General features: G+C 42.9%; 1 protein-coding gene across 1 annotated transcript; it reads left to right on the forward strand.

Moving 5' to 3' along the window:
• Positions 1-14,755: 14,755 nt before the first annotated feature.
• Positions 14,756-17,351, forward strand: LOC135973154 (uncharacterized). The gene is made up of 2 exons (XM_065554866.1): positions 14,756-15,719; positions 16,655-17,351. The coding sequence occupies exons 1-2, from the start codon at positions 15,143-15,145 to the stop codon at positions 16,984-16,986; spliced, it is 909 nt and encodes a 302-aa protein (XP_065410938.1). The 5' UTR covers positions 14,756-15,142; the 3' UTR covers positions 16,987-17,351.
• The last annotated feature ends 438 nt before the right edge of the window (positions 17,352-17,789 follow it).

Below are 17,789 nucleotides of genomic sequence, written 5' to 3' on the forward strand. Positions count from 1 at the left end.
AGCACCTAACTTTTAGGCACCTAGAAAATCAGTGTGTTTCACAAAGCCTGAGTAAGGCACCTAAACTTCTATATAATACACAGGGAGAGATAGGTGCCCTAAATTGAGATTCACAAAAGTCAGCGTGCTAGGCAGGGAGCTGCCTAAGCTAGGCAATGGTAGATGCCAATGAGAGGGGTGTGTGCTAAGCCCCACCCTTCTCATGGAGATAGGCACCTAAGTTCAGGCTGCAAAAAAGCGCTGAAATCTGCTTGTGATCGTCAGCTGAGAAACCTCTCAGAGTTAGGCATCTATGCCGTTTTTGGAACAAGTAAGAAGGGTGTGGGGAAAAGAAGGAGGCGACGACAATGATGACTTCCCTCTTAACTTTTAGCTCAGTGGTTAGAGTACTCACCTGCAAAGTGGGAGACCACTGGCTTAAGTCTGCCTCTGCCCAAGGAGGGGAAGGGATCTGAACAGGGATCTGCCATTTTCAGGTGAGTGCTCTAACCACGGGGCTATGGAATACTCTGATGTGATGCTCCCTGAGACTCTTCTTATTCACAGTGCAATAGCTTCAACAGGAATTATAGAGTTATTGGAGGTGGGGGACTGGATCCTCATCACCCACCTCTCAGGCAAGTGCTCTGACCACCACACTCACTCTCATGTTTGTGCTTTCACTCGCTCTAGCCCAAATGACTAAGAAGAAAGTGAAATTTCTCCACAGTGAAAGGAAAGAGTTTGTCTTCTTACCCTCCTCCCACAAAGGAAAAACAAAAACAAAAACAGACGCCTGGGCTGAAAGAGAGAAGGCAAAGAGAAAAGCAGGTAGTGCAGGGATGAGTCAACTCCATTAAGAGGAGTCTTGCTGAAACACTGGGCTAGAGGCCAAAAATAAAGCACCCTGCAGCTTGGAGGCCCAGATTGCCTAGGAACAGAAAGGAAGAGAACCATCTCCACAGGAACAGTGAGAGAAAAAACAAACTGCCTTTAAGGCACAGAGCGGGGTTGGGGGAGAGAATAAAACAAGGAGATTGTAAATGCACAGTTCTTTCTAAAGAGCAACAGAGCCAATTTTCCCCATATTCTTCCACAAAACTTTAACTTCACTGATAAATGGATTGTCCATTTTGCACAGTTCCATATTGCAAAGATACTTGTTAATAATAGCAAATACATTGCCTCTCATGCTCATCATGGAAACTGAGGCAGATAAGACACTGATGACAAATCAGAACATCTGGAAAAGCTAGGTGTAGAAGATGTGTTAGAATAGGCCAATATATTTGAAAAATGCACTTTGACTATATGGGTTAAATACAATTAGTCATGCAAGTCACAGGATATTGTTCTGGTTCTCTGGTTGGATGAGCACGGCTTTTTTTATAGGGAAATCTGTGGCATGCCAACAGGCTTTGATATTTTTGGGGAGAGAAGACACGATGGATTTGAGAATTTGGGAAAAATTTGGGCTATACAGGCATTGACCTAGGCATTGTTCCAAGAAAAAAAAATCAATATGGCTTTTTGTCAACATGCTAAGTTAAAATTTTCTTTTGTCTCATCACTTTCACATAAGCAATTATGTGCAGATGTAGAGCTAGGCAATTAATTGATTTTCTATTTGGCGGTCAAACAGAAGGAAAAACATTTTTAGTTGACCTGAATAATTTTCAGTTTTTCTTGTGAAAATAATAAAAAAAAATGATTTGGGGTTGAAGGAAAGATGTTGGGGTTTTTTGGTGTCTGTGTGTACTCCCCCACATTTTTGCAGTGGGGGAGGGAGGTTAAATCTAGCTAAAATTTTGAAACTATATGTCAGAACAAACTAAAAAGTCAAAATGTTTTGTTCTAAAATATCAAAACAAATCATTTCAATTTTTTCAGAATTTTCCCCCATTGTTTTTTAGTCAAAACTATTCACCATATTTTCCCTGATTTCTTGAGCAGTTTCACCTGACTCAAAACTGCATTTCATGATGAATAAACTATTTGCTGATACATTTTCTCCCAGGTCTGAGCAAAACTCAGTCACTAGAATGTTCAAAAAAGGTATACTCCACAGGGCAGCAAGTGCAGCCAAAAGGAATTTATTCTGAAATTCAGGTGACCAAGTATGGAATTTTGTTTTTTTACACTATTTGCCCAACTCTGGCTCTGCTACTCAAGAGATGAATGTCTGCTTTGGATTGTAACCAAATCTACTATCTATCTTAAGTGTTTGTACCAGCACACATCTCTGTGGTATTTGTATATCTTCCAGGTTAATAGACTGGCATACCAGAGTCCACTATTTAATTTGCTTCAGCAAGAAGTAGATTTAGTATAAAGCAAACCATGTTTCAGAACAGCAGTTGGTTAAATGGAACAAAGGTGGTGATGAAAAAAAAAATGAAGATCAAGAGATAAATCATGAATGCAACAGTGTTCTGTGTGAAATAACAGTTCTGTAAAAATATTGATAGCTAAATTAATAAACTGTAAAAACAAATCAAAGTAAGAACCGTCTCTGGCTAATAATGGCTTCTGCAGGTGTGGAGACAGCAGCAGTAACTAAGACTATGAAGGATCTAAAGGGGGGAAAAAAAGATCACCTATGTTACACTCCCTATTCCACATTAAGTCTTTCTACATCAGAGGTGGGCAAACTACAGCCCGCAGGACCGTCCTGTCCAGCCCCCGAGCTCCTGGCCCGGGAGGCTAGCCCCCAGGCCCTCCCCCGCTGTTCCCCCTCCGCCGCAGCCTCAGCTCACTCGCTCTGCCACTGGCGCAATGCTCTGGGCGGCGTGGCTGTGAGCTCCTGGGGCAGCGCAGCTGCAGAGCCCGGCCTGACTCGGTCTCTGTGCTTTGTGGTGGTGGCGGCAGCGTGGCCTGGCTCCAGCTGGCGTCACGGCTCTAGCGCCGCCAGCTACCTGTGCTCCAGGCAGCGCAGTAAGGGGGCAGGGGGAAGGGGGGTGGACAGAGGGCAGGGGAGTTAGGGGTGGTGGTCAGGGGGCAGGGGTGTGGATAGGGGTCGGGGGGGAACAGGGGGTTGAATGGGGGCAGGGGTCCTGGGGAGGCAGTAAGGAAGGGGGGGGGTTGGATGAGGTGTCAGAGGGCAGTCAGGGGCAGGGGTTCCGGGGATGGTCAGGGGACAGGGAGCAGGGGGTGTGGATGGGGCAGGGGCCCTGGGGGGGGGGGGCATCAGGGAACAGGATTCCCGGGGAGGGCAAATAGGAGGTGGTGGCTGGGCCATGACCCCCTCCCCTAACCGGCCCTCCATACAATTTACGAAACTCGATGCAGCCCTCAGGCCAAAAAGTTTGCCTGCCCCTGTTCTACATAATACTTTACCACAAAGTTACTCCATAGTTATGCCATTTTAATTTCTAAGGGAAGATAATCAAGAAAACAGGTTACAGTAAATGGAAAATACTGCATATTTAGGTTCCTGAAATGAGGCACAAATTTTTAAAATGAGGTAACAATACTAGTTGTACAACTTACACATTTGCTCTGTAGTAGTGAAGCATTTACAAATGTTAAAGTGTGAGTGAAAAATATAGGCTAGAATTCAAGGCCACATTTATCCTGCCTGGCTCACAATTTACTGTGAAGGTGACACTGGTATCTTTTCCCCCTTTCCAACAGCCATTGTGATATTTCTGATGAAACAGAAGGGCTCCGCTGAAAGTGGACGAAAAAGTCACCAAAAATAAGACCTACACAAAGTTCACCCATCCAATGCAGATATGCTAGATATTTTCTTGATATATATCTCTGACCCTCCATTACCATTTTATGTGAGTACCTCACAACCTGTAAAGTGTTTATCTTTAACAACATCATTATGAGGTAGGGAAATACTGTCATACAGATGGGGAACTGAGGCACACAGAGAGACTATGCAACTTGTTGATCACGAAAGTCTGTGACAGCCAAACCATAGCACCTTAGCAATAGGACTATACCTTCCTCTCTAGATATGGGAATATCTCTCATATAATTCCCTTCCCCACCATTTACCCCATTGGAGGAATTCTGCAGATATTTATATCCTGCTGTGTGTTGTTTTTCAGAATTCATTTCTTAAGTCATTTGAAAGTGTGGAAACAACTTCTGGCAGACATTGTTTATAAATGTCCAAAATATTAAGCAAACTAACTAAATAAATAAATTAAAATAAAATAAAATTGTGCTTGGGGACCTTAAAGGGAGCTTTCTAACTGGGAAGTCTATTGCTGTTGATTAAAAGGGTATCTGGAGCAAAGTTAAATAATACTTCTGGGATTAAATGCTGCAGTTACTAAACAGAGACCAGGAAAAAAGCCAAGTGTAGTTGATTTCCCACAATACATCACTCTTACCATCTGTGAGCAAGATAATGTTCTCTTAAGAGCAGAAACAATTACTAAAGAAGGGGGTTCTGGGGACTGTCTTGATACGTATTTTGTTGTTCAATTAACTCTTCATTTATAGGCTTCCCGAAAGCACTAAAACCAGGCAAATCTAAGTATCGTTGGCTTTGCTAATGTGTATAAAAAAACTTATACATACTTAGACTATAGCACAAAACATGCAGAGAAAATAAGAGTTTTATTTAATATTAAAAAGTCCAATTTTTTCCTCTTATGGGCATGAGCGAGCACTACTCTCTTGTGATGCTTGCAAGACCCAAAGCAGAACAGCTGCCAAGAGAATGACACAGAACAGTGTGGATAAAAGGGATAGAACATTAAAAAACTGACTCAGAACAACCATAAAATGGAAGCATTTTTGCTTTCCTGTCATAAAATAACATGCATTCTAGCGAAGCACCTCAAGATCTGGTGACAGGAAAGGGTTGCAGGGCAGCAGGATTACATGCATTCACACCCTCACCTCCTGAGCAGCGATGGCATTCGCTATGACTGGAATGGCTGTGTCCGATATAGTAAAGGTTTTAAGAGTTATACATGTTAGAAGTCTAGACCTGAGCAGGAACAAAATGAAACTACTCAAGTGAAACAAAGTGAAAAATAGAACACAGAGGAGCCAAGGACAAAGATTTTCTCCTCCTTCCTTCTTGGCTTTATCTTGCCAAAAACTATAAGTGCAAACTGCAAAGTGCAAAATAATATTTTATTTACCATCATATGATGTTTCAGGAAACACCTTATTGAAGCTTAAAATGTACTGGCCTAGATTCTCTGCTTATGTAAACTGATGCAGATCTATTGACTTCAATTAACACCATCTCTGAATTTGGCCCTTTAATTGTTCTCTAGTTGTAATTAAAGTATAAAAATTTAAAAATACCTTGCCTGTGTATTACACAGATAATGAGGCCCTGTCCTAATGTATTATACTCTATAATTTGCTAAGGATTCAGAAATTATACACTATAGATACCCTGCTTAATCTTCCACACCTTCAACCTGCTCCTTTCTTTCCTGTATTTGCAAATTCCAACACAGTAAGTTTCAGCCATTATCAGCATTTTTCTACAAACTTCTGCCAAAGATTTGTTAGCCTGCATGACAAGAGCATATTTATATTTTCTTCTTGTATTTTATTTTGCAAATCCATAAACCGTATAATATTTCCCTCTTCAATGGTATGAACCTGGCATTTTTAGCCAGCCTGGGATTAACTTTTCTGTGTGTTCATGAAGCATTAAAGCTTTGCTATACGAAACAGCTCTCTCTGACCTCAGCTAGGAGAAACAGAATAACTTTAAGCATGCTCTTTTTATTAACAGATTTTTCCATTTGTAATTCCTTTTCCAAATCCCTCCCTTGTTGCTCTTGCTGTTAGTCTTGCCTGCTAGTCAATGCCTTGCTGGATCATCATTCGGCTCCTTGTGTGTTTGTGATGCAGCAAAGATAATTGGATGAATCAACTCAGCCCCAGCCATTTTATTTATTTCAAATTTGTTTTGAGCTTATGTCGGTTTGACAAGAACAGATTTAAAAGGTCAGAAGCCTAGAGATGGGATAGTTCTCCAGAAGATGGGCAGCATTATCCTCCCATGTTGCCTGTGACATTCTAAGCAGTCATGCTACAGATACCCTTTTAGCTACTATGGTAATATCAAGCATGAGGATAGCCACAAATAGGGCAAGTATCTTAGTACCTTTTCTTCTATATGTACATCAGAAGCTCCCACCTATCAGTACATAATTTTTAAATCAGCTGTACAAGGCTGGCCATCCTCATTAAAACCCTCCTCCTTACCTCACTAAATCCTGCTTCCTGAATTGGGCTTCAGGGTTGCTACTGTGAACTTCCAGCTAATTTCAGGTCTTCTGCTCTCTGCACCAATCATATGCTCTCTAATCTGCTATGGGGTGGGACCACTTGCAGCCCAGAGTCTCTTGCTCTACCTGTTACACTTCAGAATTTGGAATGATTCCAGAATTCCATTCTTGCTTCTCTTTTAATCTTCTCTCATAGAGGTGGGAGCATTCCAAAATATGTAATGTGAAAAAAAACAACAACATGCAAAACTCTGGTCTGCAACAGTGGGTAGCGGTGGGACACCAGATCTCAGCACAGAGCCAACAAACCCAAGAATGCTGGGGAGGAGGGCTGTGGTGAGGATCACCAGTATGAGACAGAACATCATCAGCCAAGTACCATGGGCAAAGACTTAAAATACTAGTGGCTCAGAACTACTGAGATGCCTCCCCTACTCACAGCTCTGTAGGTTTCCCAATTCTCAGAGGTACAGAATCTCAGTATTTGCATGGGCATATAAGACATGACACACAAAATACAGATGACCTTTCTTCCAAAATCAGTGCTCTGTTCTGACAACAGTGTCTGCCCTCAGCAGAGCAGTAGAAGATGTGCATGGCCTTGCAGATCAGTTTCTTAGTGAAGGAGAAATGCGTGACATGGAGTCTGGGTATATTCTAAGTGTAATTTGTTTTACTTACATGTATAAACCAGTCTTAGAATAGAGATGATCTCTTCTGCCAGGAACTTCTACCTAACACCAATGCCCAGTTCCCAAAGAGCAATTCTGTCTCAAGAATGAACTCTATTAATAGACAAAGGCAGAGAGCAAACTCTCATGCTACTCACACAGCACTCTCTCCAAGGCCCAGTGCCTGTATGCAGAACCTTGCATAACAACAATAGCAGCAACACAGTGAGTCTTCACAAAAATGAAGATTTCTTCACGCACTTAAAAACAAAAGAAAAATCAAACAAACCAGCCTTGGAAGACTATGTGTGACACTACCAGCCAATGATGCCTTCTGTAACAATATAGAGACATGTGATGATGATGATGATATTGTCCACATTTCCCCCCCAATGTGTGCTGTTTATGATGAGAAAGATTTGCACGTTTGAAGCTACTGTCTGTGCATATTCAATACTATAATTCCTAATTTCTCAGGTTGTGTCTAAACCTGGCAAGGAAAAATCTGTGTCCAAGATATTTAAAATGGCTCCTAAATATATATATAGGCACCTAAATTTGGCACCACATTTTTGAAAGTGCGGAGTACTCAGCATGTATCATTGAATCATCTTCTTGATAGTGCTGGTATTAGTGCTTTGTTGTTCAAACCATGCTATCCTGGTGTCTTCTCAGTGACATATAGCAGCCTAGCCTAGCACAAGCCACCTTTAATTACATTTAATCTGAAATCACAGTGATGGAGTAATCTTGCACTTTGGCTCTTAAGCTTGGTTGGCGTCAATGAGGTTTGTTGCTAGCTCAGTTCTGGGAGAGTTTGCTCATTTTCTTGTCCAATGTTAATTCTGAACCTAAGAGGCACGATCACTCTTGCAATGAAGAATACATATTAGGTGGAAAGGCAGAATTTGGAGTTCAGAGCCTCAAGTTGTTACACATTGAGAAAAGGTACTGCAGTAGCACTGTGGGGTACCAAATGGCAAACCAGGTGTGTGCAGTTTAATTCACTGCTTTCATTAGGAGTGACAATTAGTGACACATGTAAAAAAAAATCAATCCACTTCTGTGTAGGTGCTTGAATATGGGAATAAAAAGTCTAACTTTAAGTATCCAGGTATGAAAAATTTGGGCAGATTCTGAACTTGATCCTGCTCCCAGTTCAAATCAATAAAACTTCCATTGATTTCCATGGGTGTGGAATTGAGCTCTTAAAGTGCTTCATTTTGGCGAATCTCAAAATGTTTTTACTAACCTCAATGAATTAAGACACATGACTGCCTTGTGAAATAGGTAAGAATTATTTACACCCATTTTATATTTGGGCAGATTCAGGCAGAGGGCGTTAATAGACTTCCTGTAGGTCACAAATGAGCTAAGGGAAGAGTTAGAAACAGAGACCTGGAATCTTTTTAATCAGTCTTCTCGCCTAGTTACTAACTGACATGCACTTGCTTAATTATTTTGTATATTTTCAGTGTATGTCTATTCAATGGCAAAAACTATGTTAAAGCAGTGTTAAAATTGCTTGGCGGTATGTCATCCCATTGAAAAATGTTGAGTTGTTCAACCTCAACTCTGTTAGAGGGACACATTGGGGCACTGAAGGAGGAGGACATACACATCTTTGCTCTGTTAAACCCACAATTGCTGGAGCATATAAACCCTTTACCTCTTCTTACAAACCCATTCACTCTCATCCACAGGATTCCTTCTAACATGTTTTTGTTGTTGTTGTTCTTTAATAAAGGTTGCTCTTTGAGCAATGTCTCAGTATGCCCTTGGTGCTATAAGATTTGGGAGGTTCCAGATCCTGGAATACACTCAGACACTTAGCCAACGCTTTATACAGAATACCACCTGTACAATTTAAGAACCACTTCACGGCCTTTTAAACTCGCTTACACTAAGGGTACGTTTCACTACCCACCAGATCAGCGGGTAGCAATCGATCTATCGGGGATCGATTTATCGTGTCTCGTCTAGATGCGATAAATTGATCCCCGAATGTGCTCCCCGTCGACTCTGGAACTCCACCAGAGTGAGAGGCAGTAGTGGAGTCGACGGGGGAGCCATGGCCGTGGATCCTGCGCCATGAGGACCCGAGGTAAATCGATCTAAGATACTTCGACTTCAGCTATGCTATTCACGTAGCTGAAGTTGCGTATCTTAGATCGATCCCCTCCCGTAGTGTAGACCAGCCCAAACTCATCCCAACCTACACTTTCACTTAAAACATTAGAATCCACTCATATTCCACCTCACTGCTGACAATATCCTTGGTAATACAAGCCCATACCCTGCTACTGGCATACCCCACACAACACTTTACAGAAATGTTGCATACTGCTTCCTGAAGCTTAAGTACACATGCAGCTCTTCCCTTTCCTCACACACGAGAGGGGTGGAAAACATAGATCTCCTCATATCACAATCACAACTCTGTCACACACCTCAAAGTAATAGACAGATCTCATAAACACACCTCTACCAAGCAGAATTAACTACTGCCTCCACCACTCAGTACAGCTACACTGGACACTGACCACACTTATTTTACCTGGAGTGCAGGCAGATAATGGACACTTAGGCCTTGTCTACACTACAGAGTTTTGTTGACACAAGTTATGCCGACATACAACCACCACTGTAATTAAATCGTTGTTGCATGTCTACACTATGCTCCCTAGTGTCAGCAGAGCGCATCCACAATAGCAGCTCTTGCATCGATACAGAGAGCAGTGCACTGTGGGTAGCTATCCCGCTGTGCAACTGGCCACAAGGTGCTTTGGGAAGGGTTGAAATACCTCATGGAGCAGATACAGTGTCACATGATGAAGGTTTCTCAAATTCCAACATTCCATGGGCATCCTACCAGATCGCCAGCCGCTTTTCTGCCCTGGTAACCTGCAACCCAACCATCTCTCTCAGAAAGCATGGATCCCGCACTGCTGTTCAGTATTGTGCTGTGCATTATGAACACAAGGCTATAAGAGGAGCCCAAATGGGGCTATTTGGCTGGGGTATGCCTTGAAGGAGCATATTAACACTGAGTTATAGTAGTGTGTGTTGCTGTAGTGTGCGGAGCCTCATTTACTTACTCACTACTACTTGAATCTTGATTTTTTGATAATCTTGTTGTCACTACAAATACATGTATTTGTTCATGTATGGCTGTGGTGTTAAGCAAAGTGATGGTCCTGAGATGAATCATACAAGCTACTGTATTACAACAGGCCTTTATGGAATGGCTCCAAGGGACATATCAACTCTGAGTCCTGTCATTGAGCAAGGTCTGTGGAGGCCTGGAAGTCAATGCTTTTGATGGCAGAGGCTGGTGATTTCAGAGAACTGGTCCACAGCAGGCACAGACAAGACTATTTCATGCTAAGGAAAGGTAGTGGTGAGGTTTCTCATAACCCTGTCACCCTTCAGGACTGTCACAGGATGTTACAATCCTCTGACATATGAGCAACTCTTTTAAAAGAGGTTAAGAAAACATCAAGGTGCCTGAATTGTTACTTGATGTATATACCATGAACAGATTGTTCAAAGCTGATCAATCTTTGTGTTTAAAAATTAATAAAATATCTATTATTAAAATTGTTAATAGCCTAGACATAAAAAGGGGTAAACTCAGAAACTTTAAGGAAACTTGTTTACCAGAGTTAGAAATGGATGTAATCAGAAAATAGTCTGATCTCCATATAGAGCGGTGACTGGTCTTGATTATACTTTAAAACAAAAAGTCACTTTAATGCAAAATATTCCACAAATTAATCAATATGCTGTATTATCTGTATGATAATATATTCAACACAGTTGACATTTACATTAATTGGAGGTAATGAAGAAAATATTTTTGTTGTTTGTTGGATGGAGCTAAATGGGCTGGAAATTCAAATGAATTAAACATCATTACTACATACACTGTACACCTGTTCATAGTTCTATTGACAGCTTGATATTTTTATTAGGTGCATGCACAGCAATACGACAAGAACAAACGACCATTTTTACGCTCCCAAGATAAAAGTAAACAACCAGCGCTTTGTGAGTGGGGTTGCTTAAACCACAGAGCTATGACAAGTGCTTAACTAGCCCCCAAACACCTCCACTTAGTCATGACTTCTAGTTTTATAAATTATTTACAGCTTGCTAGATGCAAAGCTGGTGGAAAATGTCTTTCTTAGCCGCTTGATCGACAGAATAATTATACTGTGTTTTTGTTTTAAGCACTGTTATGCAGAATCGTAATGCCATAAAAAGTAAATAGGAATTTTATGAGCTTTTAACTTTGACAAGGTCATGCTGAAGCATGCCAAAGTAGTGTCGTGAAAAACCATAGCCATCATTAGCTGTGTCCTGTAAGTATAGCTGTACCTCCAACTGCATTTGGGCAAGAATATGTACTTGCTTCTACATACTGCTTTAGGGTGAATTGTTGTGGACTTGTACATCAATCCTCCTCCCTCCCTCTACCAAACTGTATACAGATACACATAGTGGTGTGTTGCCCAGAATTTTTCATACTTTATTTTGAATTATTATTAGTGGATACCTAGAAGCCCCCATAATAGACTAAAGACTCAGGTGGTAGGTGTTTCACAAACAGAACAAAAGGACAATTCTTGCACTAAACTGCTTAGAAATCTATTCCAGCTGGTAGATACTTTATGGAAAATACATATAAATTGAATACACAATCCAGTATAGTTCTATAGAAATTCAGTAGGGATCTATAGAAATTACTCTTAAAATGTATATGGCTTGATTTTCTGAGTTGCTGAGCACTCAATTCCCAATGGCCTTGATGGGAGATATGGGTGTTCAGTACATCCGACACTAAGGGTATAGAGAATGTAAAAGAGAATACTATCCTTTCTTTAGAATGTTTACCACACTAAAAAATTAAATAGAGAATTATATCCTTGCTGTAGAAATCTATAGATTGGCTTAGAAATTCCAGCGAAAGGTCACACTCCCCAATGAAAAGCTGAATGACCTTTCCATGAAGAAGTACTTAATTTTCAATGTACGGGGCCAAATTTTGAGCCTGGACAAATCCTGAGCCCGTTTGGTCCACAGGTCTGGAGCAGGCCTGGCTGTAGAAATCTGACATTCATCAAAACCTCAGTGGGGAAACTCCAAGAAAGTGACACTGGAGAAAAGCTCTATGTCTACTCAGGCTGCCTGCTTCCATGTAGAGGGAGACAGATGGGAGGAATGTGACTGTCTGTTGTCTTTGTGGGAAGGAGAGGGGAGTCAGACTCTTTTCAGTTCAGTCACACCTGGGGGGTTAAATCAAGGGATCAGTTGGCACCGCAATCCTACAGATCCAGCTCACCCGGTAGGTCTGAAATAGAGTACAGGCCCACACAATATGGGGTCCCACAATCAAGAAAGCTACTTTTTTTGAAGGGCTCTAATTCAGCTTCTAGACCTCTCTCTCACAGGGCTGCACACCTCTGTAGGGCTCGCTTCAGTCACAGTTTTGCAGCTAACTCTGCAGTTTCTATGCAGAAGAGGAAGAAAAGTGGGATCCACAGAGGGCCAACGAGGGGTGGGCAGCTTATTTGATTGAGCCGTGCTCCCTTTAATCCAGAAAGCACTCCTGCAGAGTCCTTCAGTGCTGGCCTTACTATTCATTAAGAACAGCCAGGCTGTTGCAACTCCTCCCACCCCCATACAATGCTTACTCCCATATAATGAAGGGTGAGGATTTGGCCCTTAGAACAGTTCCATCCAGCAATATCTCAGGTCCTGTGCAAAAATAAAAATATATAACCCTTATTGACAATATCAAGCAAAAATGAATTCTGTTCTGAGAGTCTATTTCAGAGAGCCAGTGTGATCCAGTAGACAGGGAATTGGATTGAGAGCCAGTGAACCTGGGTTCTAATCCACAGCAGGGATTGGGTAAGTCACTTCTCCTCTCTGTGCCTGTGTTGCTTCTCCCACTCTTTGTCTGTCTTGCTTATTTAAACTGCAAATTCTTCCAGGTAGGGACTGTCTCGTACTATGCCTAGTACAATGGGGCCCCAATCTTCTTTAGGGGCTTCTAGGAGCTACTACAAATAAATGACAAAATCAACGAAGTAAGATTGATTCCCTCCACATCTACAATCACCAGGCTTAAAACTTTGAACAGGTGATTTTTGAAAGCCGGTCTGACAGAACTAAAGAAGAAAAATTTCAAAGCAGAAGATTCTTCCCGGATAAAGCCCTGCCTTCTGTTCCCAATTTTACAGGTCAAGGAGTGCTAGTAAATAAATAAATAAAACATCAACAGCTAAATTGTTGTGGCTGTCCACAGAGAATCACTTAATAGATTTATAGATTTTAAGGGACCATTATGTTAATCTAGTCTGACCTACAGCATAACACAGGCCATAGGACCTCACTCAGTAATTTCTGCATCAAGCCCATAACTTCCAGCTAAGTTATAGCATATCTTTTAGAAAGACATCCAGTTTGGGCTGGTTGAAAAATTTCCATCACAACTGTTAGTCAATAGAAAATTGGGTTTTCAATTAAATAATTGTTTTTCACAGAAAGTACTGATGGAACCAAAAATAAAATGTTTGGCTGAAGACTACAATTTTTATTGAGTAGCTTTTTTCTGATCCCTTTCCAATTTATCATTATCCTTTTTTAAGTGTAGACACCAAAACAGGACACAACCATTCCAATAATGGTTTCGCCTACGCCATGTACAGAAGTAATACAGCCTTCTTATTCCAATTTGCTATCCACCTCTCCAAGTATTCAAAGATCACATTTGTCCTCTTAATTACAGAATTGTATTGAGAGCTCATGTTCAGTTGGTTATCTGCCATTACCCCAAAGTCTTTTTCAGTGTCAATGAATTCCAGGATATAGTCCCCTATCTTGTAACTGTAGGTGCCTATCATTTCCCTAGACGCCCAACCTTGCATTTGGCTATCTTAAATTCATATTGTTCAAATGAGGCCACTTTGCCATGCAATCCAGATCAATCTATATAACAGGTCTTCATCATTATTTGCCACTCCACCAATTTTTGTGTTATCTGCAAATTGTACAAGCAATGATTTGATATTTTCTTTCAGACCGTTGATAAAGATATGAAATAGCTATTTTATTGCAGTTCCTAGGGGAGACAGGCAGTCTGCCTGGTAGTAAAGATCCATGCCATCTAGAGCTTTATAGAGACAGATTCAAATTGAAGTACAGAGGGAGCCAGTGGAACTTTTGAAGATCAGGTTATCATTTGGTCTCTACTGCTAATGCTTCAAGAATACTTCCACGCAGATAGTATTGCAATAATAAAATCATGAGATCACAAAGTATAGATAATTGAGCCAACATCAACATCAAAGGAGTGGGTGCCATTGCCCAGTGAACATATTTTTCTGGTCTGATTTTTCAGCTTGATTAAGATTATGACTTCCTCTGCTGAAGGCTTTCAATTGTGGTGGAAGAGAATGGACTGGGCCCTATACTCAGATTTTTTTCTGCATTATTCTGGGTCTGAACCTGCAGTCACAATGCAGTACTGTCTCAATAAAAAATGCTAAACTGAGTCTTCTGTAAACTTGAACATTCGATTAAAATAATGGTATAATGCAGAATCTATAATATATTGTTTGTTTCTGTGAGTTTATAAAAATTAGGTTAATAACTATAGTAATGGTATATTTGTTTAGTAGGATCTAATCCTGATCCTCTTTAAGTCAAGGACAAAATTCTCTTTGAATACGTATATAGCACCCATCACCATAGTATCTGAGTGCCTCACAATCTTTAATGTTTTTATCCTCACCATACCCCTGTAAGATTAGGGAAGTACTATTATCACCCTTTTACAGATGGAAAACTGAGGCACAGAGAGTCTAAGGCCTGGTCTACACTAGGCGTTTATGTCGAAGTTAGCGCCGTTACATCGAATTAACCCTGCACCCGTCTACACTGCGATGCTATTTAGTTCGACATAGAGGTCTCTTTAATTCGACTTCTGTACTCCTCCCCGACGAGGGGAGTAGCGCTAAATTCGACATGGCCATGTCGAATTAGGCTAGGTGTGGATGGAAATCGACGCTAATAGCTCCGGGAGCTATCCCACAGTGCACCACTCTGTTGACGCTCTGGACAGCAGTGCGAGCTCGGATGCTCTGACCAGCCACACAGGAAAAGCCCCGGGAAAATTTGAATTGGAATTCCTTTTCCTGTCTGGCCAGTTTGAATCTCATTTCCTGTCTGGACATCGTGGCGAGCACAGCAGCACTGGCAACGATGCAGAGCTCTCCAGCAGTGATGGCCGTGCAGTCTGTGAATAGAAAGAGGGCCCCAGCATGGACTGATCGGGAAGTCTTGGATCTCATCGCTGTGTGGGGCGATGAGTCCGTGCTTTCCGAGCTGCGATCCAAAAGAAGGAATGCAAAGATCTACGAGAAGATCTCTAAAGACATGTCAGAGAGAGGATACAGCCGGGATGCAACGCAGTGCTGCGTGAAAATCAAGAAGCTGAGACAAGGCTACCAGAAGACCAAAGAGGCAAACGGACGCTCCGGATCCCATCCCCAGACATCCCGTTTCTACGAGGCACTGCATTCCATCCTCGGTGCGGCCGCCACCACTACCCCACCAGTGACCGTGGACTCTGAGGATGGGATAGTGTCCACGGCCGGTTCCTCGGACATGTTAGGGGACGGGGAAGATGAGGAAGGAGATGAGGAGGGCGAGGCAGTCGGCAGCGCTCACAACGCTGATTTCCCCGACAGCCAGGATCTCTTCATCACCCTTACAGAGATCCCCTACGAAGCGTCCCCAGCCGTTACCCCGGACACAGAATCTGGGGAAGGATCAGCCAGTAAGTGTTGTAAACATCTAAACATTTATTTTTAACAAAACAGGAATATTAACAATTAAAAGAATGGGTTGTTCATGATTAGTGTGCCCTAGGCGCTTAACGGTTTAGTCATGGGCAGTGCAAGTTTTGAAAAAAAATCTAGCAATGTCCGGTTTTCCATGATTGTCCTGCACAAGCCGCTCTACTGTTTATTCCCTGCTACTGCAGCTACAGTAAAATGCGGTCTATATGTCCGGGGATAGAGCAGTAATCCTCCTGGGACATCTCGATGAAGCTCTCCTGGAGGTAATTTGAAAGCCGTTGCATGAGGTTCCTGGGGAGAGCGGCCTTATTGGGTCCTCCGAAGTACGACACGTTGCCGCGCCACGAGACTATCAAGTACTCGGGAATCATTGCTCTGCACAGCAGGGCGGCATACGGCCCTGGTCTTTGGAGGCTTTCCCGGAGCATTCTCTCTCTGTCGCTCTCAGAGATCCTCATCAGGGTGATGTCGCCCATGGTGACCTGCTTTGAATTAGGTAGGGGAATGTTAGTGTTGGGACTGCTTTCCCGTTCCTTTACAGAACTGTAACCGCTGGTTTGTAGCCACACGGTGGAGGCGGGAGAGGGGCAGCCGAAAGGGATCGTTCCCGGGGACAGCCGCGAGGGGTTGGGGGTGAAATGAGGCCAGTTGTAATATAAAAGTTTTAAACTGCCACAAGTGTACGGCTTACCATGTCTGCCTGCAACAGAAATTCCGTTGTCCTGCCCCGCTTCTCAAATGTGCTGTGCAAGACCCCAGGCACTGAATGCGAAGGCCGAGAATTCTACCTTGTGCTGAGTGCGCATGTGATAGGTGCTGTGCATGGTCTTGTTCACAGAGAAAGACTATGTTCTTTGTTCACAACTACATTTATCTTTCTGAGGAATTCACTCCCTTTTTCCCATTTCCACAGCCCCATCTGCGACTGTCTCACAACCTAGCCTGGCATCACACTCCCAGAGGCTAGCGCGGATTAGGCGTAGGAAGAAGAGGACACGGGAGGACATGTTCTGTGAGCTTATGGCCAGTTCCCAAGCCCAGGCAGCAGACCCAGTGGCGGGAGAACTTGACCCGAATGCACCAAGCCAACATGGATCGGGAGGAGAGGTGGCGGCAGGAAGACCAGCAGGCGATTCAAACGCTGCTTGGACTACTGAGGGAGCAAACGGACACGCTCCGGTGCCTTGTGGATGTTCTGCAGGAACGGAGGCAGGAGGACAGAGCCCCACTGCAGTCCATCTCTAACCGCCCTCCCCCGCCACCAAGTCCCATACCCACCTCACCCAAAGTGCAAAGAAGGAGAGGCGGCAGAGTCCCTGCTAACTCTCATTCCACCCCTGCAGAGAGCTCTAGTAGCAGAAGGCTCTCATTTCCCAAAATTTGAAAATGCCATGTGTAGTTGATAATAAAAAATACGTTTCTGTTAACTACTGTTTCAATCATGTTCTTTTGGAGGAGGAGGGGAAAGGGGGTTGGTAATTGGACAGGACAGTCACCTTTGGCAGGGTACATAGTCGGGGGCAGGCACAGCAGCAGGGCACATACACAGTGCAGTGATGCAGTGACTAGTTACCCTGGTTAGTCTGGGAGGTTGTTTTCATGTTATGTGGTGGGGGGTGGGTTGCTCTGTGACTTTGTGGCGGGGGAGGGCAGTTACAGATCTTAAGCGCCGGTCCTTAGGCAGGATCACAGAGCCACACAGCAGGGGATCTGTAACCGTCCTCCCCCGCCACAAAGTCACATAGACCCGCCATACACACAGTCCCCATCAGGAGGGGTGACAGGCTCCGTTGAAACAACCATCCCACCGCAGCGGAGCCTGTCAATCCTTGAGTTTAGAAGCTGCATTCGCGTCACTACACTACACCCGCTCCGCACCACAGTCTGCGTCCCAGTTTTAAAAAATTCCCGCGAAAACAGTATTAAAGAAAACGGTGTGCTTTAACAAAGTAGAACTATTTTTATTTCGAAACGTGTGTTGGAAGGGGGGTGAAGGGGGTATGTAACTGGATAGGATAGTCAACATTAACTGGGTAAAGAAACGGGGG

This window comes from Chrysemys picta, chromosome 8 (assembly GCF_011386835.1).
Source record: "Chrysemys picta bellii isolate R12L10 chromosome 8, ASM1138683v2, whole genome shotgun sequence".
Lineage (NCBI taxonomy): Eukaryota > Metazoa > Chordata > Testudines > Emydidae > Chrysemys > Chrysemys picta.